The sequence below is a fragment of the Rhinatrema bivittatum genome, chromosome 9 (genome assembly GCF_901001135.1).
Source record: "Rhinatrema bivittatum chromosome 9, aRhiBiv1.1, whole genome shotgun sequence".
Lineage (NCBI taxonomy): Eukaryota > Metazoa > Chordata > Amphibia > Gymnophiona > Rhinatrematidae > Rhinatrema > Rhinatrema bivittatum.
This window is the reverse complement of record NC_042623.1, coordinates 121,896,134-121,921,682: the sequence shown is the minus strand read 5'-3', so window position 1 is coordinate 121,921,682 and position 25,549 is coordinate 121,896,134. Positions and strand designations below refer to the sequence as shown.

Sequence of the window (25,549 nt, the reverse complement as noted above, 5' to 3'; positions counted from 1 at the left end):
TAATTAATAGCAGTTTATGAATTTTTCCCTCTAGGAACTTATACAAACCTTTTTTAAACCCAGTTACACTAACTGCTGTAACCACATCCTCTGGCAATGAATTCCATAGCTTAACTATGCACTGAGTGAAAAATAATTTTCTTCAATTTGTTTAAATTAGCTATTTGCTAACTTTATGGCATGCCCCCTTGTCCTTCTATTATCTGAGAGAGTAAATAACCGATTTACATTAACTTGTTTAAGTCCTTTCATGATTTTGTAGACCTCTATCATATCCCCCCCTCAGTCATCTCTTCTCCAAATTGAACAGTTCTAACTTCTTTAGCTTTCCTCATAAGGCAGCCGTTCCATACCCCTTATCATTTTGGTCACCCTTCTCTGCACTTTCTCCAGTGTAAATATATCTTTTTTGAGATGTGGTGACCAGAATTGCTCAAAGTATTCAAGATGCCATCTCACCATGGAGCGATACAAAGGCATTATGACATCCATCCTTTTATTTGCCATTCCTTTCCTAATAATTCCTAACATTGTTTGCTTTTTTTGATTGCCATAGCACACTGAGCTGATGATTTTAATGTATTATCCACTATGACACCTAGATCTCTTTCCTGGGTGGTAACTCCTAAGATAGAACCTAACATTGTGTAACTACAGCAAGGGTTATATTTCCCTATTTGCATCACTTTGCACTTGTCCATGTTAAATTTCATCTGCCATTTGAAAGCCCAATCTTCCAGTCTCATAAGGTCCTCTTGCAATTCATCACAATCCGCTTGAGAATTAACTACTCTGCATAATTTTGTGTCATCCGCAAATTTGATCACCTCACTAGGGATTCAGGTTCTATGATTGCAGGATTTTGGAAGGGGACCTGGTGCATAGCTCCCAGCCCAGGGATATTGCTGCAATGAGCAGACTAGGCACATTGGTGGAGGATGAGGGAATATACCTAAAGGAGTGAATTTTCAAAATCATATACACATGCAAAATGCTGTTTTAATGCATATATAGGCCTTTTGAAAATTATCCCAGGGTTGTGAGTGGAAGCAATTTCACAATTTCTGAGGCAGAAAGTAATCACACAACAAAAAGGAGAACCAGGAGTTCTTGGGGGTAGAATTAGGGCAAACTTTTGTGCACAAAATTGAAAGTACTGTATGTGCATAAATGTACGTGAAAACATTTACCCCTGCTCTCTTGCAGGCAGAAATGTGTGGGTGTATGCGGTACAAGGATTTGCATGAAGCCGTTAATTTTCAAAGTGAACACATGATTAAGTCTGCTCTGAAAATTATGGCTAAAGTAAAGTACACCATTATTAATCTTTCAAGGATTGAATAAACCACTTTGGATATTGGAAATACTTTATATCTTGTTTAAGAGCTTACTTCTGAATTTTGGAGTATGACATTCGTTTATGTCTGCTGCACCACCATTTATTTTACTATAATTTTATACAGTACGACTTCCCCCATTTAATCCTTTAAAGTAAAGTACATGCAGACATCAACCCTAAACACTGTTATAAAATCGGGCTCAAAATAGGAGAACATTTTCCAGATAATGGTAAATGAAGTCTTATTGCACCAGAATCCCAATCCTAATTCTGACTGAGCTGGAAGAAACTGCCAGAACTGAAAAAAAAAAAGAGATTCACTTTGTCATATACCTTTACCTTCTCCAAGTGTCCGTTGCAGTAGGTCATGCTTTGCTTGAAGCTTTGTGATGAGATTGCTTCCTTCCAGATATTCTCTGAATTTCTAAGGAGACAAGGATGAATTGTTATTTTGTTTCCCTTAAACTCAAGAAGCTTTTCTCTATTTCTTGTGAAACGTTTAGTTTAGGTTTAAGAACTGGGGAGAGCAATCAACACACCATGAAATAAAACTGCTCTGTCTCTTGCTGGTTGGCTCTTCTTTTAGCAATACTGGGTTTACTCAAGTATGTCTCAGAAACTGTGGATTTCACAGACTCCGTGGAGCGACTGTGCTGGAAACATTCAGAAACATCATAGTCCTCGATAGTGACCATATCTTGGATAGTTTGCAGCGTAGCCTCGGTTGTTTTCTTTATCTGGGGATAACGGAAGGAACAGCATTTACTTTTTCTTTCCTTCTTTTGAAAGCAATGACCACAATAAATCTTTTGCGTGACTTCGGCATTTTCTGGTAGATAACATTAATACTTCCCACAGTGAACAGTGAGGTTTCATGAAGTAAAAACTGAAAATGTCAAAAGCTTGATTTATCTTTATTTGAAAGTTTTAACCACAGTCAAAGAATAGGAGGAACTATGATACATAAATATCACAGTTTTAAGCTGAAAATGAACAGTTATCAGCCTCCAGTGTTTCCCATCCTAGAAGACATTTGGTTAGCAGCAAAATTTTATTTTTGACATGTCTTTCTTTCTGAATGCCTATGTGTATAGTCTCTCTCTCTGCTTGATTGTGCTATATTTAATGATGCTACAATCGTAACACTTCTGGCTGCTTAATGTATCATTGACAGCTAAGAAAACCACTTTATAGTTGCTTACTAAGAAACTATTTTGTGTTGGACAGGAAGTCTAAACAGAACAAGAGCCTGCTTTTCTGTGGAAAACAAAAAAATATCACTTATATCTTGGATAAGAGAGCAAAACTGCCCACTGACTCGGGTATTTGCAAATTTGTGCATACATGTATAGATCTACAACTAGATTTTGATTGTTGTACATCAACATTAAAGCTGAGGACAGTAAACAAACAGAATAAGAATATATAATGTTAGACTATATTTAATACAGAGAACATGTGAAGGAGAAGGAGTGTGTGACAAGGGTAGGGCTGAGATGAGGTCCAGTGAACAAACATCAGGATGCAAAAAATAGGAATTTAAGTTTATGACACTTCTATGACCTGAAATCTTAAAAAACTAAGGGAAGAAATAATGGTAAGGATAAGATGCAACTGGATGAAGTCTGAGGCAGAAAGTAACCAGACAACAAAAAGGAGAACCAGGAATTACTTGCTAGAAAAAAAAGGATGGGGCAAAACAGAATAAGAGAAAGAAAGAAAGAACAGCCACAGCTCACAGTCGGACCGATACAGTAAAGCACGGCCGTGGTTACCCAGTTTTTAACCTGCTTTGGACGCACGTTTTGGACGCGTAAGGCGTACCCGCGATTCAGTATCGGCTTTTACACGTCCTTACCGCTTGCCGAAAAGGACGCATATCCCTTTCCGCCCACTGCATGTATATGACATGTTAATGATAGAATTAGCTATTCCCTCAGATACAGTAACGTGCGCCCAAATTATTGCCCTGTTAACCAGCTTATTTACCGTGTCATTAACCTGAATATTTACCGCCTACCCTGTCCCTGGCGTTAGATGGGAGCCGCGTCAGGCTAGGGTTAAACTGTAAGTCTCTGAGGCTCCAGACATGAATGCCTCTACAGGCACCGGAGAGATGGGCGTCCGCTAGGCATCCTGAGGCTCCGGGGTCCAGCGGAGAAATGGACGCTTCTACGGATGCCTCTACGGACGCCTATATGGAGCCTTCCTCCTGTGTCTAGAATAAGGCTGTAGTAGATGCTGAAATAAGAACTCATAGCTGGGTTGAGAATACAAACTTGAGAATACAGTGTTGCAGATCCATGTATGTACTGTTAAATAATTTTTATGTGCTGCCAGTCAAACTGTACACCAGAGAATCCACAGTGTGGCATATTCATGTATGTACTGGGAAACTTGGACGTCCGGCCGGGCGCTCAAGGCAGCGGGGCCAACAGGCGGGAAGGTCCATGAACGGAAGCCGAGACCTCGGACGTCCAAGGTCACAGCGTCCGTTCATGGACCTTCCCGTCTGTATCCGGGCGTCCATGATCGGAGGCACTGCTACCTTGAGCACCCGGCCGGACGTCCAAGGTCACGGCTTGGACGTCTGGCCGGGCGCTTAAGGCAGCGGGGTCTGTAGAAAAGAACCATCCACTTACCTGGTGGAATGACATTTCAAATGACATTTAAATTGACAGGTACCAGCGCACCCTGGATACTGTATAGGCACTGCATACCACTCTATACAGTAAAATGGATTGCGAACGCCTACTGCTTCATTGACGTACTTTGGACGCTGCTTGGATTTGCGTCTAATTTGAATACTGAATCGAGCGGTATGTGAACCAAAATATGTGCGCGGCAAATGAGCGGGCGCCCAGCACTGTATCGGCCCGAGTGTAATGTGTCACAAATCAAAGTGTCAGTTTTAGAGAGTAACATATTAAGAAAATAGCATCTAACCTTGCTTTATTATTGTTAAAATATAGCACAGAAATAGCAAAAGTACCACATACCTGCTCTGGGATCCAACTTAAATTAATCAATTTACATCAAAGTCTATATTTATATTTTTCACCTTAAAAATACAAAATACATTTAATCAATTCATTAGGGATATCTGAAAACCAGACCCATGGCTCTTCAGGACTGGAAGTAGTAGGAAAAACATAGGCACAAATCTGACTTAGGCCAAGAGCCATTTTGTCTGAGCTAAACTGACACGGAAGTCTGCAGCTAAAGGATTTTGGAGTTTTAAATATGTCTTAAGATTTGGAAACTGCAGACATTACAGAAAAACAAGACTATAAACCTTGTTTGATGAGGCCTCAGAAACTGTTCACCTTCTGGTCTGTCTGAAACAAGAACTTAACATGGATTGAACATTGCTTATCTCTAAACATTCATAAGACTATGTAGTCAGGTATTCCAAGATGAACTCTTCCCTTCTCCATAAAAAAGGGAGACTCCTCCAACCAAGAGCTGAGTTTGGTCCTCCTCAATATTCATGTACTCTTGCCTGTTCAAGTGCTATAAAGTAAGTGGAGCCCAGGAAAAAGACAGAAAGGGAAGGCGGTCATCATCATTAGAGCCCGCCATCATCCCGCAGCCCAGCCAAGCAATGGATACCCCCTTGGGGCCAGCACGGCCATCACCGATACTCAAACATCTCTACCTGCATTCCTGCGACCTGAAGATGCTGACTGGTGATTCCTACACTTTTGGGCAGATTTTTAAAATTACGCACGGGGGGTACATTTGTGTGCGCTACCAGGCGCGCACAAATGTACACCCGATTTTATAACATGCGTGCGCTACCGCGCACATGTTATAAAATCCGGGGTCAGCACGTGCAAAGGGGTGCACACGTGCACCTTGCGCGCACCAAGCCCTAGGGGAGGCCCGATGGCTTTTCCCGTTTCCTCCAAGGCCGCTCCGAAATCAGAGCGGCCTTGGAGGGAACTTTTTTTTTGTTCCCTCCCACCTTTCCCTCCCTTCCCCTATCTAACCTGTCCCCCAGCCCTGCCTAAATCCCCCCTACCTTATTTTGTTGAGTTACGCCTGCCACATGCGCACACCTGCTGTCTGCCGGTGCGGCAGGCCCTGACACAGGCCGCTGTGTCTGGGCACTCGGCCATGCCCCGGACTGCCGCCACACCCCCGGGCACGCCCCGGACAGCAGTCCCGCCCACGGCCCGCCTATTTTTGCAAGCCCCGGGACATACACGCGTCCCGCCGAGCCTATGCAAATTACGTGCGTAACCCTTTTAAAATCCGCCCCTAAATGACTGAGCTGAAGATTCCTACATAGAAGCTGTGACCAGGGTACAGACAGCTGACTCTGAAGTCCCTGTCCCTGAGACTGTCTTCCCAATCCAGCAGCACAGAGGCTCTCTGCTCAGAAGGAGACAGATTGCATCCTGCTTCAATCACAGTATGGTAAGAAAGCAGACTAACTCCTAACAGTTTTGTAAAGGTCAGAGATTTAATTCTAAATAATCTGGGTGAAATTAGTTGTACCCAGAGGGAAGGATTTGTGTACTGGTAAAATCTGTGCAAGTTTACACCTGATTGATCTGTTCATTTAGAAACTATAAAAGTGCATCTAACTGTACTCTATCACCTGAAGCAATTGATATGTATTTGCATAATACCCAATCAATTGTGTTTAATTGCTGAAAACCCTTTAATAAAGACATTATTGAATTTTGACAAATACGAGAATAGGTTTTTTTCGGAATTAAGACCGGAAAATAAATAAAGATATACATCCTTGGGTTTGTAGTTTTAATCCCTACAAAGTGAATACTACAGATTTAAACTAAAAACCTAGCTTTTTCAGTTTTGCTTTCCTGAGACATGCAACCTTTTGTATTCCCGGTTTACATGTAACTCTGCATCATTGGTCATTCTGTGTTCCCTTTGTTGTGAGTTGGCCTGGTCAGGGTGCCATAAAAAAACAAACCGCAAAATAAATAATAAAAACAATCTGAGACATATTTTCCCTGCTTCCTTTTGAAATTATCTTTACAAAAAGGAAACCAAATGGAAACAAAACTAAATTAGCACACACTTAACACATTTCTCTCTGGTGACTCCTCGATATCTCTACCCCTGCTGAGCCAACCAGAAATATTCGCCAATTGGCTTTGAGGAGATGAGAGCTAAGGCAGAGCACCGGGTGGAACATTTAGCCCTAGAAAGCATTTTAAGTTACTACATTTAATAAAAAAAGAAAATAAATGTTTTAGAAGTGTAGTTTGTGCATAGTTCAGCCATAACCTATTTTCTGATGCATGATACATTCCTTCAGGGGAACTGGTAAATGGCACATCTTTAAAAAAAAGTACTAATTGTGCAAGAATGCAAATACTAATAGAGCTCAACAGATGCTGCAATTACCTTTAGATGGAATATAAAGGTGCTGAAAGCAAAGCATTAACTTCATTTCAACAAAAACATAAGGGTGCGTTTTGGGAAGAACTTGATAACTGCTAGAACTACTATTAGCAATTTTACTTAATGTCATTGTCATCATTTCTTTATTATACACCTTTCCAACAAATGTTTTAGGAGGCATATAATGAGGTAAAGGGATCAGGAAGGAGCACAGAGATCTATATAGGGTTAAAGTGAACTAAGAGCACTTTTGATGCAGATCAACGTACTCTTAAGGTGATGAGCAGGAAAGGGACTTCTAGGCAGCTGAGAGCGGTTCAGCTGTCTCAGAGTAGTTTTTGGTGGTGACAGAGTAAAGTATAAGATATTTTCCAGGTAAAAAATATAATTTATTTTAAAAAAATTATTTATGCAAGTTTTTATAACACAAGAAGAATATGCATCGAGAAAATATCAGACCATACACAGCAACATTGAATGAAAAACAAACTACTAATACAAATTAACTAATATGGAATGAAATCAAGTACCCAAAGTGGAGGGGTCCACTAAACAAAATGGAAAAAAAAGGAAAATAGGGATAATTACTCTAACTTTCAAAAAGGAGATAGAGCAGCTTTTAAACTAGAGCAAAGGGGAAAGCCGACAGTCGCTCAGTAGCGCATGTTTGGAGGGAGGTTCCAATAATAAGAAGAGTAGTCCAAGTGCCTGTAACTAAAAACTCACCTGAGCTAAAAAATTAAAAAGCAGAGTGAAAATACAAACAAAAAACACACTTTGAAATGTTTGTATGCTAATTTATTTATTTATTTATTTATTTATTTAAGTCTTTTCTATACCGTCGTTTAGTAGTTTCCGTCACAACGGTTTACAATAGGCACAAACAAATAATGATGCTGAAACGTTACTTTACACAAGTGCCATATGGGTCCGGTACATAGTTTTAAAAATAAGATAAATGTAGTGTGATAAGATACTGTACGGTGTTTTTTTTTTCGGAATTAAAAGCAATGCTAACTTTATCAGTGTCACTTTATCTTATAGTGATGGATGATCAGACAAAGTAATATAAAAAAATAAATAAAATACAGCTACACGTGTATCGCTTTTGTTCATATCTCGCACTTCACCGGCTTCACTATTCACCTACTCTCTTTGATAGGCTTGCTTAAATAACCAGGTTTTTAGGTTTTTTCGAAAGGATTTGTTGTCGCTTTGTAACCTTAATTCTAAAGGCATGGTGTTCCATAGTATGGGTCCTGCAGCGATAGAGCTCTTTCTCTTACTTGTGTGAGTCTTGCTGTTTTTATTGATGGAATTGTAAGAAGTGCTTTGTTAGCTGATCTTAGATTTCTGTTTGGTACGTGAACGCGGAGGGCTGTGTTGAGCCACTCTGCTTTTTCATTGTGTATTAATTTATGTATGGTGCAAAGTGTTTTGTATTGAACTCTTTGTTCAATTGGGAGCCAGTGTAACTAATGCCAGAAGTCTAAGAAGTAAGAAGGAAGAGTTAGAATGTATAGCAATGAATGATGACATAGACTTAGTTGGTATCTCAGAGACATGGTGGAAGGAGGATAACCAATGGACAGTGCTATACCGGGGTACAAATTATATCACAATAAAAGAGAGGAGCATCCGGGAGGCAGTGTAGCGCTTTATATCTGGGATGGCATAGAGTCCAACAGGATAAACATTCTACATGAGACTAAATACACAACTGAATCTTTATGGGTAGAAATCACTTGTGTGTTGGGGAAGAGTATAGTGATAGGAGTATACTACCGTCCACCTGGCCAAGATGGTGAGACAGACAGTGAAATGCTAAGAGAAATTAAGGAAGCTAACCAATTTGGTAGTGCAGCAATAATGGGAGGTTTCTATTACCACAAACTTATTATCAAAGAGAGTCAGTAGAGTAACCCTCCTCGTAAACTGTAAAAAATCAGGAAACCACATACACAAATATTATCAATAGCCTAAGTGAAGGTGTCAGCAAGCCTGACTTGTGTATCCTTATACAGAAACCAACTGGTCTTTTAATCATTCGCCTTCACTGTAAAAATGTTGAAACTGTATTTATCCAAAAAGGTTTTTTTTAATCATTTTAGTATTTTTTTGTAAAATTGTGTTTATCTATCTTCAACTCCAATCCTTTGAGAAAAAGTGTTAGGCAGCAATCTCTTTAGCTTGATAGTAATCATAAGGCTATGACTGGAGTTGAAGATAAACACAATTTTACAAAAAAATACTAACATGATAAAAAAAAGCATTCTTCTGGCTTGTCACACTGCTTCGCCGTCTTCAGATTGCTAAACACTATCACCCCAAGGTCCCTCTCTTGCTCTGTGCACAGCAGCCCTTCACTGCCCATCACATACAGCTCTCTTGGATTACCACACCCCAGACGCATGACTCTGTACTTCTTGGCATTGAATCCCAGCTGCCATCTTTCATCATAGTTCAAGCTTCCTTAAATCACATCTCATTTTCTCTACTCCTTCTGGCATGTCCACTCTTTTGCAGATCTTAGCATCCGCAAATAGACAAACTTTACCTTCTATCCCTTCTACAATTTCGCTCACAAACATATTGAACAGAAGCAGTTCCAACACCGATCCTTGTGGCACTCCGCTTAAAATCATTCTCTCTTCAGAGAAGGTTCCATTTGCCATCACACGTTGCCTTCTATCTGTCAACCAGTTTATAATCCACCCCAACACCTTGGCGTACACTCCCCAAGCTTCTCATTTTATTCATAAGCCTCCTGTGCAGAACCATATCAAAAGCTTTGCTGAAATCCAAATAAATTACATCGAGCGCTCTTCCTCGATCCAATTCTTTAGTCTACTCAGGTCAACACCATCTTGGGACCTTTCTGATAACAGAACAGGCCAGGTTTTCAGGATATCCACAATAAACATGCAGGAGATAGATATGCATACAACAGTAAGGTGAATGAAAATCTATCTCATGCATATTTATTGTGGATAGCCTGAAAACCTGGCCTGTTTGTGGCTCTTGAGGACTGGAGTTGGCCACCCTTGTAATATAGTTTTGTCAAGTAGTCTTTAGGTGATGACATGAAGTTAAGAGGCTGCATTTAAGCCTGATGTTAAGAGGTAAGAAGGGAGCTCCACAGGGGTGGAACTGAACCAGAGTTTCCCTTTAGCTTTCTAAAGTAAAATAAAAATATATAATCACTGTTAAAACATCAGTGATAATTCTGCATACAGTTGTTGGAGTACTAGGGTCACTTCCATTTCTTTTTAATAACAGTACATCATAATGGCAAACTTAAAGGACAATCATTACAAAAAGATGTCTGTGATGATATTCCTAACCGAGGGCCGCTAGAAGAATGAGAATAAACTGGCAATAGTGAGCCTGATATTCAAAAAAGTACTTAGCTGGATAAGACCTACTCATCTGGCTAAGTGGCACGGTTGAATATTCAGCTAGGATCAGTGGGTGCCACTTAGACGAATAAATCAGAGTTGGGGAATGGGCGTAATGGGGAGAAGTTGAGGGCTGTCCTAAAGTTGTGCTGCCATACCACTAACTATACCAACTAAGTTAGCCATATAAGTGTATCCGACTAACATGCCGAGCCACACAGTGACTGAATATGGACCTCAGTGATTTTACTAGCTAATATATCAATCAAGTTAACATAGAAATATCAAAATGATAGCAGATAAGAACCCTAAGGCTCATCTAGTCTGCACAATTTATTTCCTGTTACAATACTATAGACTCTAGTTCAGTGGTTCCCAACCCTGTCCTAGGGACCCCCAGCCAGTTGGGTTTTCAGGATATCCACAATGAATATGCATGAGAGAAAATCTGCATGTTATGTGTAAATTTTCTCTCATGCATGTTATGCGCAAATTTTCTCTCATGCATATTCATTGTGGATATCCTGAAAACCCGACTGACTGAGGGGTTCCCAGGACAGGGTTGGGAACCACTGCTCTAGTAGATCTCTCCGTTCATTTCTTTGCAACTCGGAATCCTCTGTGCTTATCCCATACTAAATTATGTTTTAGTTTTCCATTAATAGAAATTAGTCAAGGGGATCTTTTGAAAGTAGTCAACATGCATGTGCAGTTCTCAGAAGTAGTTTCTAATCCATGTGCAACATCTTGCTATTTACTGTGGTTAAGAAGCACGATACACTGAAGAAATGGAAAAGAAAATGAATGTGAATTTTAACAAAGACTATGGCTTTGATAGGCAAATTTTAATGCATATTGGGTACCAAAAGGAATGCATGTGTATTATCCTCTTGTAACTAATTATAAAATAACTATATGGAATTCCATTCTTATGTGTTCTGTGTGTAGAAGACAGAGGAGATACTGTCCATCTGTCTGAATTTCATTTAATTGTCTAGTGCATGCTTGACAACATCTGCATGGAAATAAATGTGCTTTTAGTTGAGGAACAGCACAGATGGATGGACTTATATGCACATGTGTAAATCCCTCTATCTACATTTAAATCTGCTAGCAGCATGCAGGAACTGCACAGACATGGATAGACAGCAGAACAGTATGTGTGTGCTCTTTTTTTCATAAAGAATGCATTGAGAACTTCTGGGTACTCCAAAGAAGGGTATATCTTTCCCATTTTTGTATATCCTGAAATACAAGAAAAAGTATCAAATACTATGGAAATAGATAAATACCAATTTGGAGTTTAAAACTGCTGAAACCAATAACAAAATGCATGTGTGCTCGCATTGCTGGTTTATTCAGCTTGATTAACAATAATTACTTAATGTTCTTGTTTAAAATAATTAAGTTTTGAAGATTTTTTTTTTATAGAATGAGTTTTCCCCTGCCTATGTCATATGTAATTAGATGACTGGTTTTTTCACGTATGTTTTCTTTGTATTTTACTAAGGTTAAAATGAGCTGCATTAATGCCTGTTTTTCCTTTAGCTCAATTCTAAATTAGCCGGGTTGTCTTCTAAGTTTAAAATCTGACACTAATTTCTAACCCAGTTTTGTCTTCTTTCAGAGACACTAGTTCTCTGAACTCTTACCGTTGTCTCTGCTTTGGTCTCTAGTAAGCTCACTGCATCCTTATTATCTCATCGCTAATCTGTTCATCTCTGTCCCATCTATCATTTACTGAGGCTTCCCTTCTCAGATTTACAAACCATTTTCTTTCAGCAGTTTCACTCATCACTAAATCCTGATAACAAATAAAGCCTCATATATTTGGACCAAGTACATGTTATTATTTTCCCCCTTTAGAGTTTCTTTAATAGCCAGCAATTAGTTTACAATGTTTATTTTATTGCAGCAGCATTTTTGCAGCTTTATTGGTCTGGAGAAGTCAGAATTCTTCAAAGTTTGTATTTGTTTTCATTGGCACAACATATAGATAATGCAAGAATGTGGTAATATATGAGCTCTCAATTAATACCTCATTTTTATTTTCATATTGTTTATGTTCATTATGTTACTGTTCATTATTTAAGAACTATTAGTAAAAATTTGTAACCTATCATTAAAATCATCTGATGTACCTGCAGATTGGAAGATGGCCAATATAACCTCTATATTTAAAAAGGGATCCAGGGGTGATCCGGGAAACTATGGACTGGTGAGCCTGCCTTCAGTGCTGGGAAAAATCGTGGAAACTGTTATAAAGAATAAAATCACAATACATTTAGATAGACATGATTTGATGGGACACAGCCAACATGGATTTACCCAAGAGAAGTCTTGCCTCCCAAATCTACATTTTTGAAGGGGTGAATAAACATGTGGACAAAGGTGAACAGGTAGATGTGGTGTATTTGGATTTTCAGAAGAAGATGTTCGACATAGTCCCGCATGAAAGGCTTCTAAGAAAACTAAAAAGTCATGGGATAGGAAGCGATGTCCTTTTGTGGATTACAAACTGGTTAAAAGACAGGAAACTGAGAGTAGGATTAGATAGTCAATTTTCATAGTGGAAAAATGGAAACAGTGGAGTGCCTCAGGGATCTGTACTTGGATTCATGCTTTTTAATATATTTATAAATGATCTGGAAAGAGCTATGATGAGTAAGGTGATCAAATTTGTGGATGTCACAAAATTATGCAGCATAGTTAAATCTCAAGCGGATTGCAGGAGGACGTTATGATACTGGAAAATTGGGCTTACAATTGGCAGATGAAATTTAATGTGGACAAGTGCAAACTGATGCATATAAGGAAAAATATCCTTGCTGTAGTTACACAGTGTTAGGTTCTATCTTAGGTGTTGATGGACCCTTGGTCTGACCCAGTATGGCATGTTCTTATGTTCTTATGTACCACCCAGTAAAGGGATCTAGGCATCATAGTGGATAATACACTGAAATTGTCAGCCCAATGAGCTGCGGCGATCAAAAAAGCAAACAGAATGTTAGGAATTATCAGGAAGAGAATGAAAAATAAAACGGAGGATGTCATAATGCCTCTGTATTGCTCCATGGTGAGACCTGCAATTCTGGTCACAGCATCTCAAAAAGGATATAGCTGCACTGGAGAAAGTACAGAGAAGGGCGACCAAAATGATAAGGGGCATGGAACGACTGCCTTATAAGGAAAGGCTAAAGAAGTTAAGGTTGTTCAGTTTGGAGAAGAGACGACTGAGGGGGGGGGGGAGGGGGATATAATAGAAGTCTACAAAGTATCAAAAGGACATGAACAAGTTAATGTAAATCAGTTATTTACTCTCTCAGATAATAGAAGGACTGGGGGCACTCCATGAAGGTAGCAAGTAGCACATTTAAAACAAATCAAAGAAAATTATTTTTCACTCAGCGCATAGTTAAACTCTGGAATTCATTGCCAGTGAATGTGGTTACAGCAGTTAGTGTTACTGGGTTTAAAAAAGGTTTGGATAAGTTCGTCGAAGATAAATCCATAAACAACAGTAGCAATAAGCAATAGTAGCTTGTGATCTATCTAATGTTTGGGTAGTTGCCAGGTACCTGTGACTTGGATTGGCCACTGTTGGAAACAGGATACTAGGATTGATAAACCCTTGGTCTGACCCAGTATGGCACTTCTTATGTTCTTATTGCTTTGGTTATATTTGTATTGGTTTTATAGGTAGATTTTATATGTAGATCAGATTGATTTACATTTGGTTAAGAAACTTCAATAAATCAAATAAATAATAATAAAATGTTGTTTATGAAATAGTAGGCGAACACATATATATAGTGAACAAGATATGGCCTTAAAATACCTATCCAAAATAAAGATGTTATTGTACAATTTTAAGGAAATCATCTTACTCCAGAACATAACCTGCATGCTAAGGGCTAAGCATTATATTACATATAAATGAAAAAACCCTTACCTCTTCATTCTCAATCTTTAGTGTGGTTAGCCGTGACTGCAGCTGTTGATATCTCAGCATGAGTTCTGCTTGCACAGGCTGTTGGGCGCTGACCTGGCAGACCTGGCAAAGGATCACAGTCAGGAATCGAATGTGTTAGGAAACAGGGATCCCTTCAAAGCAAAGAAAGCCATCCCACAGCCCCTCTAACAGGAGTCATTATGGAACTCATGTCAACAATTCCACATGAAACAAGCTTCAAACATACAACTGGATGTGCAACTAACTGTAACCCCTGGGCTCACAGTCCTGGATAAAGGCCCCAGGAATGACACCTCAAACAGTCTCTTAAGTTCTTTCTTCCCAAGTTGTTAATTTATATGAGGGTCCATGATTTCCTGAGTTGGGGGGGTGGGGGGGGGGGGGAATTTCTCTTCGAGGCCCTGTGCTTTACTTTTAGTCAAATCCCAATTTTAAAGTCAAGTGCAAATAACACTAATGATCACAGCAGCAATAAACGCGTTGGAAGCAGTGATGGCTTCCAACATAACTTTTACTGATGAATGGTGTAACTGATGAAAATTCTTTACAGCTTTAGTTGTTTCAAATAGTTGATATCACAAATGTAAGTCTTTAAATAGATTTGTGACTTTCCTTCTCACCAATTAATTTATATAGATGATTCAAATATGTTCCACTTAATATATCCAATTTTTCTTCCTCTCCAATCAACAATGGGGCAGTTTCTAAGCTCCCTTCCAATTGCTAAGAGACAGCTTTTTAGTCAGTTTTGAGATTTCATAAAGACAGTCCGATTACTCTCCTGTAGTTGTTCTCCTCTTTAATCACAGTCCTTGATAAGCACTTTTCTACTCCTCTTCTCCTTGAGATGACAATGAACCTACTATTAGGTCCAAACAGTCTCCTCCTCTCTCACCTTCACTCCATCATTCAGGAATGGATGAGAATCCACTCCTCTTCAGAGCTCCTTACAGCTCACTCTTGTTCTCAGACTGACACACAGGCACCTTCAGTTGGCATACCCTGAGCCCCTGCTTGAGCAGTCAGGTATGTCCAAAAATAAATGTTTCGAAATGGAAACCGAAAATACGAGATGAAGAGGGTTGGAAAAAACTCTCTCAAGACAGCCCAGAATTTACCAGGCTTCCAGACACCAGTGTAGACAGCCCAGAATTTACCAGGCTTCCAGACACCAGTTCCAGACAGCCCAGAATTTACCAGGCTTCCAGACACCAGTGTAGACACTGTTCCAGATACAGTCCTTCAAAAGGGTGAAAGCTCTCTATCTCCTTTTCTGAACCCAGGTCTCACTTCAGAGACCTTCCTCCTGAAAAAAATAAACAAACCTAGGGAACAGCCAAGGCCATGCTGTTCCTGGAAGGATCAACTCTAAATTCCATACCCTAAAATGGCGGCAGGGGCTTATATTCTCTAAGGGCACACCATTCCAGGCTCCAAATGGGAGAGCTACACACCCACATTAACTTCTTCGCTATTCTCCCCCATAACAATGGGATATTGCTCTTGGTTACCGCTAACAAAAAACAGGCTAGATTTTGTTCTATGCAGAACAAGCAAGCCATCTTTGGATTGGATTGGATTGCAAATACTGGCTGTTTTGTGGAAACTCACGTCTTTGTAGCTCAAATCACGAGGTCCAATAAGTTCTATTAAAATTATAATTTTACTTTGCCCCAGAACTCTACAAACACATTGAATAGAGAAAGATATACTGTATGGGCACCCGCCCATAAAGTATACTGACCCTATGAATAAATTACAAGGATGCCTACCCTAATATTTTCTTTAAACAGATTATTATAATCTTTTTATAGACTCTTCCCCATCAGGTACCTCTCTCTATGATGAATTTCCAAGTGATGCCCTTTTCAGTAAAGAATTCCTTTAGCTCCTCAGCAATTCTATAATTCCTTTAAATCCATGTCAGCTCTTTTAAAGATTTTTGCATTGTCAGAATTCAGGACTTGCATAACCCCTCTAATCACTATAAATCTGCTTATGCTTTCTGTGTTCTGGTCTGGGACAACCTCTAAATGAACAATACAATGTATGCCTTTTCCACTGAGCCATCACTCCTTGGGTACAATGGTCCATAAAAATAAACGCCAGCAATCCTTAGGCAGAGAGCATGGAATCTCTCCTCCAGGTTGTCAGGTTTAATCTTTTACATAATCAGGCATTTACTTACCAATTACCTGCCTCTCACAACCCAGGATCTCTGTCTGAGTTGATCCAAAGTAACTTATACACCCATATGCATTACCTTCATATGTCCAAACTACAACTGAAGCTCAGTAAATGGGGGTCTCTGAGGTAGAATCCAGGGATGCTGCTGTCTGTGATTTTGCTTGTGCAACCTTCTCCTCCCCGTCCCACACCCACGGGTTCAGGTCCCTAATCTTAGCTACATCAGTATTTGCTTTAAGTTGTTTGAATTCTGTGGAAAACTCATATTCTTGGACATGCTGTAACCAATACTGTTCTACCATGGAGAGCTCTGTTCTTAAGATTGCACTCTTTTTAAACTCCAGACACTGGATATTGTGCACAAACCTCTGAAAATAGGCAGGACAACAGAGTACAGTTCTCTGCCTATTGTATTTCTTTGATTCCAACGATGGCTGTGCCACCTGGTCATTGCAACTGATTTGTTCTGTCATTTGGCTGCATTTTATTTATTTATTTATTTATTTATTAACTTTTATTTACCGACATTCGTGCAGCACATCATGCCGGTTTACAATGAACTCAGGTGGAAAATACAGTGTAACGATAAAACAATATTTATAATAATGATAGTAAATAAATAACTGGCAATAACAATTAACAATGTGGGGATGGGGAAGAGAGGAGAACAAAGGCAGATAGAGAGATGAGAAGTAAAGGAATGAAAACTATAGGAATAGAGGGAAACTATGTACAGATGACGGAGTACACAGGTCTCATTAACTTGAGTATAGGTATCAGTAACTTAAGTACAGGTTTCATTTACTTAAGGAGGGACTCATGAGGACTTGAAAGCCACCAGTATTACTTGGGCTAAGGTGTTCATTCGGAGAAAGGTTATTTGAGGGAGATTGAAAGGTGTACGGGGGTTAGGGGGTAGAAGGGGGAAGGGGGCGGTTGGGAGACAAAGGATTGGAAGGTGACTAGGAGTGAAGAGGGGTAGGGGTGGGTCTGACGGAGGGGGGGAGCAGCCGGAGGATGGTCGAGACAGGGAGGGGCTGGAGGGAAGAATTTATGTTTGGTTTGTGTCAGGGTAGGCCTGTCGGAAGAGCCATGTCTTGACTCCTTTCTTGAAATTGTGGAGTGATGTCTCTTGGCGTAGGAGGGTGGGGAGGGAGTTCCAGAGGGTGGGGCCAGCGATGGAGAACGCTCTCCCTCTGGTATGAGATGAATGTGCTGATTTGAGGGATGGTGTGTGGAGAGTGCCTGTATGGGCTGTTCTTGTAGGTCGGTCAGAGGAGCGGTAGTGAGGCATCTCATCAAGCCAGGTGTGGTTGTGTTTATGTAGGGAGCTGTGAAGGATGGTTAGGGTTTTGTATTGTGAGCGGAAGGAGATGGGCAGCCAATGTAGGTCCTTTAGGATGGGGGTGATGTGGTCCCTTTTACGAGTACTTGTTATGATTCTGGCCATGGAATTTTGTAGAATCTGCAGGGGTTTGATGGTGGTGGCAGGGAGTCCTATTAGCAGGGAGTTACAATAGTCCAGTTTTGTGAACATGGTGGTCTGTACGACAGTGCGGAAATCGTGTGTGTGGAGGAGGGGTTTGAGTTTTTTCAGGATGTTTAATTTGCATTTAACTTCTCTCCTATGTTGTTGTGGGTAGGCAGGCTGCTTGGTCATTCACTTCTGACTAGGGACAACCACTTTTGGCCCTGCCGCCAGCTGGTGTTCTCTTTCAGCCTGATTCTTCCTTGCTCTCTAGTGAGACTGTCTGCTGGGTTTGTGACCATGTTGACAGCTCACTGAATTTTGCTAACAATGTTAACTGCAAAGGTTTTCCGATTGTTTTTTAGCAATTTGAATCTAGTGCGGGATAATCATGGAGTCAGTCCACACACGTTTGCACAGACGTCATTTGTACCTAGAGTAGCTGAATGCAATCCACTTTGAAGTGTCATGGGAGGCGGAATATAAATAAAAAACAAGGTTCTAACAAATGCTTCCTGGGCCTGGCACCAATTAATGTTCATAACAACTCTAAGCAAGGGATGGTTATCATTTTAAATATAGAAACAGAGAACTTGATGACAGATAAACATCATACAGCCGATTCAATCTGCCCTGCCACATCTCTTGTTCAGCTTTATAATCCTTCCCACGCCCTCAGAGATATTCTGTGCTAGTCTCATATTATCTGGGATTCAGATACAGTCCTCGTCTCCAGCACCTCCACAAGGAGGCTGTTCCGTGTGTCCACCACCCTTCCTGTACACTACCTCCTTAGATTACTCCTGAGTCTACCCACTTTCACCCTCATTCTATGACCCCACATTCCAGTGTCTCTTTTCCACTGAAAGCAGCCTACCTCCTGTGTATTTATTCCTAGGACTATTTAAATGTCTCGATCATATCTCCTCTTTCCCACCTTTCCTTCAAAGTATACATGTATAAATTAAGTCTGTCCCCGTATACTTCATGATGAAGACCACTGCCCATTTTAGTAGCTGCCCTTTCGACCGACTCTATTTGGTTTATATCCTTTTTAAAGTGCAGTTTCCAGAATTGTACATGGTACACACATGTATCTAACTAGATAAATGAAGCTTGACCGACGTGCCGCAAATGCGCAGTAGAGAGCAGCTCTACCGCACATGTGCGGGCGAGCACGTCGGTCAAGCGAAGCATCAGCTGTTAAAAAACATGGCAACGGCGAGGAGCTCTATCGGTGGTGAGAAGCGGCGGCAAACTCGGTGATGAGGGATGGAGGGAGGGGGCGGCGGCAGCGAGGAGCAGCAAACTCTGTGGTGAGGGGAGGGGTGGCGAGAAGCATCGAACTCGGTGGTGACGGAGGGAGAGTGAGGGGCGGGGGTGGGGAGGAGCTGTGAACTCGGTGGTGAGAGTTAGGGAGGGGGAAGTGAGAGTGGGAGGGGGAAATGAGAGTGGGAGGGGGGGAGGTGAGGAGAGAGGAGGGGAGGTGAGAGAGGGGAGGGGAGAGTGAGTGGGGAGGTGGGGAGAGGGGGAGGTGAGAGGGGGAGCTGACGAGAGGGGGAGGTGAGAGGGGGAGGTGAGAGGTGAGGAGGGGGGGAGGAGAGAGGGAGGTGAGGGGGGAGGTGAGAGGGGCTGTGTTTGAAAATAGACTGAAAAAAAAATGTAATGTAGCCCGTTTTAACAGGCTTAACAGCTTGTAGATGTATAAATGAAGATACGCTTGAATTTTAAATTGTGTGCGCACATGATTTAAATTACACCTGCCAAGCATAAGTATGCCCCTAATTTTAAAAGGTTACTTTAGCAAACCTATTTTGGAAACCTATCTCAAGGATTATGCTCACACATTTACAGATACACACACACAGGAAGAGAGAGGCAGACAACCCACACCCAGTTAGACAGAGAGCAAAATAGACAAGCTGACATAGACACAGAGAGAGAAAGCCACCTCACATCCAGACACGGATATTCTTCTGAGGCAGAAACCCAAAATCCAGACAGGAACAGAGATACAGACATAACACACCTATTCAAAAGAAACAGACATACCACTGACAGACACATCACAGTCAGGCACAGAGAGCAGCACAGACACACTACACACCACACCCAGACACCTCATAGAGAGGCAGAAACCCAACGCCCAGACAGGCACAGAGACACAGACACACCATACCCAGACACCTCATAGAGAGGCAGAAACCCAACGCCCAGACAGGCACAGAGACACAGACAAACCACACCCAGAAACAGACACCTCATAGAGAGGCAGAAACCCAACGCCCAGACAGGCACAGAGACACAGACACACCATACCCAGACACAGACACCTCACAGAGAGGCAGAAACCCAACACCCAGACAGGCACAGAGACACAGACACACCATACCCAGACACAGACACCTCACAGAGAGGCAGAAACCCAACACCCAGACAGGCACAGAGACACAGACACACCATACCCAGACACCTCATAGAGAGGCAGAAACCCAACGCCCAGACAGGCACAGAGACACAGACAAACCACACCTAGAAACAGACACCTCATAGACAGGCAGAAACCCAACGCCCAGACAGGCACAGAGACACAGACAAACCACGCCCAGAAACAGACACCTCATAGAGAGGCAGAAACCCAACGCCCAGACAGGCACAGAGACACAGACAAACCACGCCCAGAAACAGACACCTCATAGAGAGGCAGAAACCCAACGCCCAGACAGGCACAGAGACACAGACAAACCACGCCCAGAAACAGATACCTCATAGAGAGGCAGAAACCCAACACCCAGACAGGCACAGAGACACAGACAAACCACACCCAGAAACAGACACCTCATAGAGAGGCAGAAACCCAATGCCCAGACAGGCACAGAGACACAGACAAATCACACCCAGAAACAGACACCTCATAGAGAGGCAGAAACCCAACACCCAGACAAGCACAGAGACATAGACACACCACACCCAGAAACAGACACCTCATAGAGAGGCAGAAACCCAACCCAGACAGGCACAGAGACACAGACAAACCACACCCAGAAACAGACACCTCATAGACAGGCAGAAACCCAACCCAGACAGGCACAGAGACACAGACATACCACACCCAGAAACAGACACCTCATAGAGAGGCAGAAACCCAACACCCAGACAGGCACAGAGACATAGACAAACCACACCCAGAAACAGACACCTCATAGAGAGGCAGAAACCCAACACCCAGACAGGCACAGAGACATAGACAAACCACACCCAGAAACAGACACCTCATAGAGAGGCAGAAACCCAACACCCAGACAAGCACAGAGACACAGACACACCACACCCAGAAACAGACACCTCATAGAGAGGCAGAAACCCAACACCCAGACAGGCACAGAGACATAGACAAACCACACCCAGAAACAGACACCTCATAGAGAGGCAGAAACCCAACACCCAGACAAGCACAGAGACATAGACACACCACACCCAGAAACAGACACCTCATAGAGAGGCAGAAACCCAACGCCCAGACAGGCACAGAGACACAGACATACCACACCCAGAAACAGACACCTCATAGAGAGGCAGAAACCCAACCCAGACAGGCACAGAGACACAGACACACCACACCCAGAGAGAAGACAGAGACGCAGACATACCATTAACGGACACCTCACACTCAGTCAGAGAGTGCGGCATAGACACACCACACCTAGACAGACAGAGAGATGCACCACACCCAGACACAGGGCCACATACCTGAGACAACAGGTATGGGCTGCAAAATGCTTTCCAAAACCTTAGGTGCCAGCCAAATTTTTTTAAGAGCTAAGGAAAACTCCATCCCATCCTGCACAACATGATCCTTCTCCTTTTCTACAGTTTTCACTAATGTTTCCTATTTTTTCTCTATTTTTGTATTTTGTTTTAGTTTGCTCATGTTTTTGATTTGCTTATTTAACTTTTCTGCACTTTTTTTTCTTTATTCTCTCTTCTCTTTGCCCATTCCCCTCCCCTAATTCTTTCTTCAATTCCCAAGTTTGATCTCCTTGTTATATTTAACTTTTTACCTCCTCTGATTATTTTATTGTTAATCGGTTGATAAGAATGTTTTCCCCTTCGTTCCATGTAAACCGATTTGATATGACACCCGTCATGAAGGTCGGTATATAAAAGAATTAAATAAATAAAAAATAATTCATCACTTTTTTTTTTATCTTGGCAGGCAAGAACTGGGATCTCTCTCTCTGGGTAGGGACCTGGTAGCAGCAGGGTTGAGGCCAAAGGGTTCCTGTGTTATGGAACATTGTGGTTACTCCTCCCTTGTTCAGTTCTGCTGCAGAGTAAGGGACTCCCCCAACCTGGCTCACCACAGTGGAAGCAGCTCCTCCACCCAGCTCACTGCAAGAGATGCACAGTAGAGATGTGAATCGTGTCCTCGATCGTCTTAACAATCGATTTTGGCTGGGAGGGGGAGGGAATCGTATTGTTGCCGTTTGGGTGTTTAAAGTATCGTGAAAATCGTGAGCCGGCACACTAAAACCCCCTAAAACCCACCCCCGACCCTTTAAATTAAATCCCCCACCCTCCCGAACCCCCCCCCAAATGCCTTAAATTACCTGGGGGTCCAGTAGCGTTCCGGAACGGCAGCGGTCCGGAACGGCCTCCTGCAATTGAATCGTGTTGTCTTCAGCCGGCGCCATTTTTCAAAATGGCAGCGCAAAATGGCGGCGGCCATAGACCAACACGATTCGACTGCAGGAGGTCGTTCCGGACCCCCGCTGGACTTTTGGCAAGTCTTGTGGGGGTCAGGAGGCCCCCCCAAGCTGGCCAAAAGTCCCTGGGAGTCCAGCGGGGGACCGGAAAACGATCTCCTGCCGCGAATCGTTTTCCGTATGGAAAATGGCGCCGGCAGGAGATCGACTGCAGGAGGTCATTCAGCCGGGGTTCCGGACCCCGGCTGAATGACCTCCTGCAGTCGATCTCCTGCCGGCGCCATTTTCCGTACGGAAAACGATTCGCGGCAGGAGATCGTTTTCCGGTCCCCCGCTGGACTCCCAGGGACTTTTGGCCAGCTTGGGGGGGCCTCCTGACCCCCACAAGACTTGCCAAAAGTCCAGCGGGGGTCCGGAACGACCTCCTGCAGTCGAATCGTGTTGGTCTATGGCCGCCGCCATTTTGCGCTGCCATTTTGAAAAATGGCGCCGGCTGAAGACAACACGATTCAATTGCAGGAGGCCGTTCCGGACCGCTGCCGTTCCGGACCGCTGCTGGACCCCCAGGTAATTTAAGGCATTTGGGGGGGGGGGGTTCGGGAGGGTGGGGGATTTAATTTAAAGGGTCGGGGGTGGGTTTTAGGGGGTTTTAGTGTGCCGGTTTTCCTGCCCTCCCCCTTCCCCCGATTTACGATTTTTTAACGATAAATCGGGGGAATTGGTATTGTATCGTGGCCCTAACGATTTTTGACGATTTAAAATATATCGGACGATATTTTAAATCGTCAAAAAACGATTCACATCCCTAATGCACAGCGAAGCTTGTGGCATGCTTACAATGATGTCGCTACGCTCTGGCAGCTCCATCCCACCTGAGCTTGCAGTACACCTCCATGGCGTCAACACTAGACAGCACAGCCATTTTTTATTCCCGGATTGGACAGCCAGCTCCTTCACGATCAATTCATGCTCCCCGCGTTTGCTCACCCCTGTGTTATGCGACATCTCTTCCTAGATGCAGGGCATAAACCTCCCTTCATTCTGCATAATCTAGCAATGTGTCAGTGTCCCAGGCACACAAAATTCAGTCCTTTGCTTATCAGTCTTTCACATTTCTCATTAACTGTCAGTTCCTTGCAGTCACTGCTCCTGGGATCTTTCTTATTACAAAATTTGCAAGAAGCCTTCGACATTACAGTGTGAGGAGCAATAGCAGAAGAGATATTGGGTTTCTCTGTCTTTTGCTCTCAGCATAAGCGTGATCTTTTGTAGTGTTGATGTATGGTATATCTTTGAGGGCACCTTCCAGTTTACTTAAACATAGATGGTAACGTTAAAACAAGTGCACGGGCGCCCATACACGCGTATATGAGCATGCGAGCAGACATATGCTGGAATTTTAAATCATGTGCACAGCTGCACAAGTATAATTTAAAATATGCCTACTGTGCATACGTGTGCTCCTAATTTTAAGTGTTACTCAAGCAAACGTATTTTGCCTATCTTCCTTAGGATTTTGTCAGCTTTAACAAGCGCAGGTAAGCAGATTTGAAAACATGCTCGTGCAAAGTACAGTCCCACTTTTACCAAGTAGTCCACCAGTTTGCCTTCTGGTGCTTCAGCCTGCACTCCCCCCCAGTTGCCCCGGCAGGGCTGGAGCGAGCAGGAATTAGGCCCGTGCCAGCTAAGAAAAGTAGGCCCCTATGTAAGGTTCTGATGTGATACTTAATAAGAGAAATCGTTTTCTAAATTTCCCAAATAATTTTTATTTATTTAAGAAGGCTTTACGAGCATTTTTGTTAGCAAATTCTTCAATTACAATTGAAATTTTTATTTATACATGTTAGAAATAGATATATTTAGCTTTTTTTTTTTAAATTTTGCCCAACAAAAGTAGGCCCCTTGAACATTGTAGGCCCTAGCTATATGGCCATGTTGGCACCCCCTCTCTCCTGGAGTGTGCCCTGGACCCTTCACCCTGTCGTGTTAGGCCTAAAATGTGATTTCTGCAGACTTACTCCTCATCAGGAGCAGGAATAAATATATGTGGCTAACAGGCCACCGCTTGCTGTTGCAAGCGAAAATGATGGCCCTGCCCCAGAACACTCATGCACTGCTTCTTTTTCGTCACCCCCCCCTTTTTTTTTCTTTTTTTTAGCTCATGTACATCTATGCACATAATTAGATGCTTTTAAAATCTGCATCACTCACGCGTGGTCCACATACTCGTGTATATGGGCTTTTTAGCTCGAGCACTGCTTTTAAAATTTGGCTCATAGTGCTCTCTCCCTGCTTTCTACTTTCTTCTGTAGGAATTTTATAAGGACTGGTACTTTCCACTCATCGTCTTCATCTTGACGACAGCTAAATCCAAGTACTATGTTGTCAGGAATTAGTTTTAGTGATATAGGACATAAAGGTTAGGCCAGCTACTGTGCTGACTGCTGCTCTACGAAAGTAAGATTTCAGGTAGTCAAAGTTGTCTCCTGCTGATAAACTAATATTTTTATAAACGCCTGTTTCACACTGGCTCCATCCTTGCCAATAGAAAGTTTCTCTACGATCAGTTTGGGAAGCTTCACAGCTTGCCAGGCAGGGGGTGGCCTGCACGAGTGACTAGATAGTTGGCAGCACTGCTCACATCATCCTTTTCTCTTTGAATTACCCTGTTGGCACGTGGCTTCCACAGAATGATATGATCCTAAAAACTCTCAGCTGGAGCTTCTATTTCCTGATCCATCTCCTCTAGGGAAGTTATTACAGCTTCAATTTCTCTATCAAGCCCATTTAAACCTGATTCTCTTACTGAGAGCTGGTTCATGATTTCCTCCAGCAAGTTCACATCAGGTTCTTGGCCTGCCAAGTTCCTTCTCAGTGCTCTGTAAGAATTTAGTGGTGGAAGTTCTGATTGAGCAATGTTTCCTGAGTAGTGCCAGCCTTTCAGTCAGGATTCTGGGTCTGAATACAGTTTGAGTCTTTCTTTAACATATAGTGGAGGGGTGAGGGAGGGGTCCGCCTTACCTCCTGTTCACACAATATCTCATATTTCAGCACCAAAATGTTTGTGGAAATTTGTGGCTTTATATTTCAAATCAC

General features: G+C 42.3%; 1 protein-coding gene across 5 annotated transcripts in view; it reads right to left on the bottom strand.

Annotated features, from left to right (window-relative positions):
• SRGAP1 (SLIT-ROBO Rho GTPase activating protein 1) overlaps positions 1-25,549 on the bottom strand; it is a 483,812-nt gene that overhangs the window by 131,931 nt on the left and 326,332 nt on the right. For 3 of the 5 annotated variants that reach the window (XM_029615376.1, XM_029615375.1, XM_029615378.1), the window contains exons 8-10: positions 14,072-14,173; positions 1,879-2,076; positions 1,673-1,763 (exon numbers count right to left, since the gene is read on the bottom strand). In XM_029615376.1, the coding sequence (XP_029471236.1) occupies positions 1,673-1,763; positions 1,879-2,076; positions 14,072-14,173 (391 nt within the window). The remainder of the gene's footprint in view (positions 1-1,672; positions 1,764-1,878; positions 2,077-14,071; positions 14,174-25,549) is intronic. The other 2 variants (XM_029615377.1, XM_029615379.1) reach the window with 1 other exon arrangement.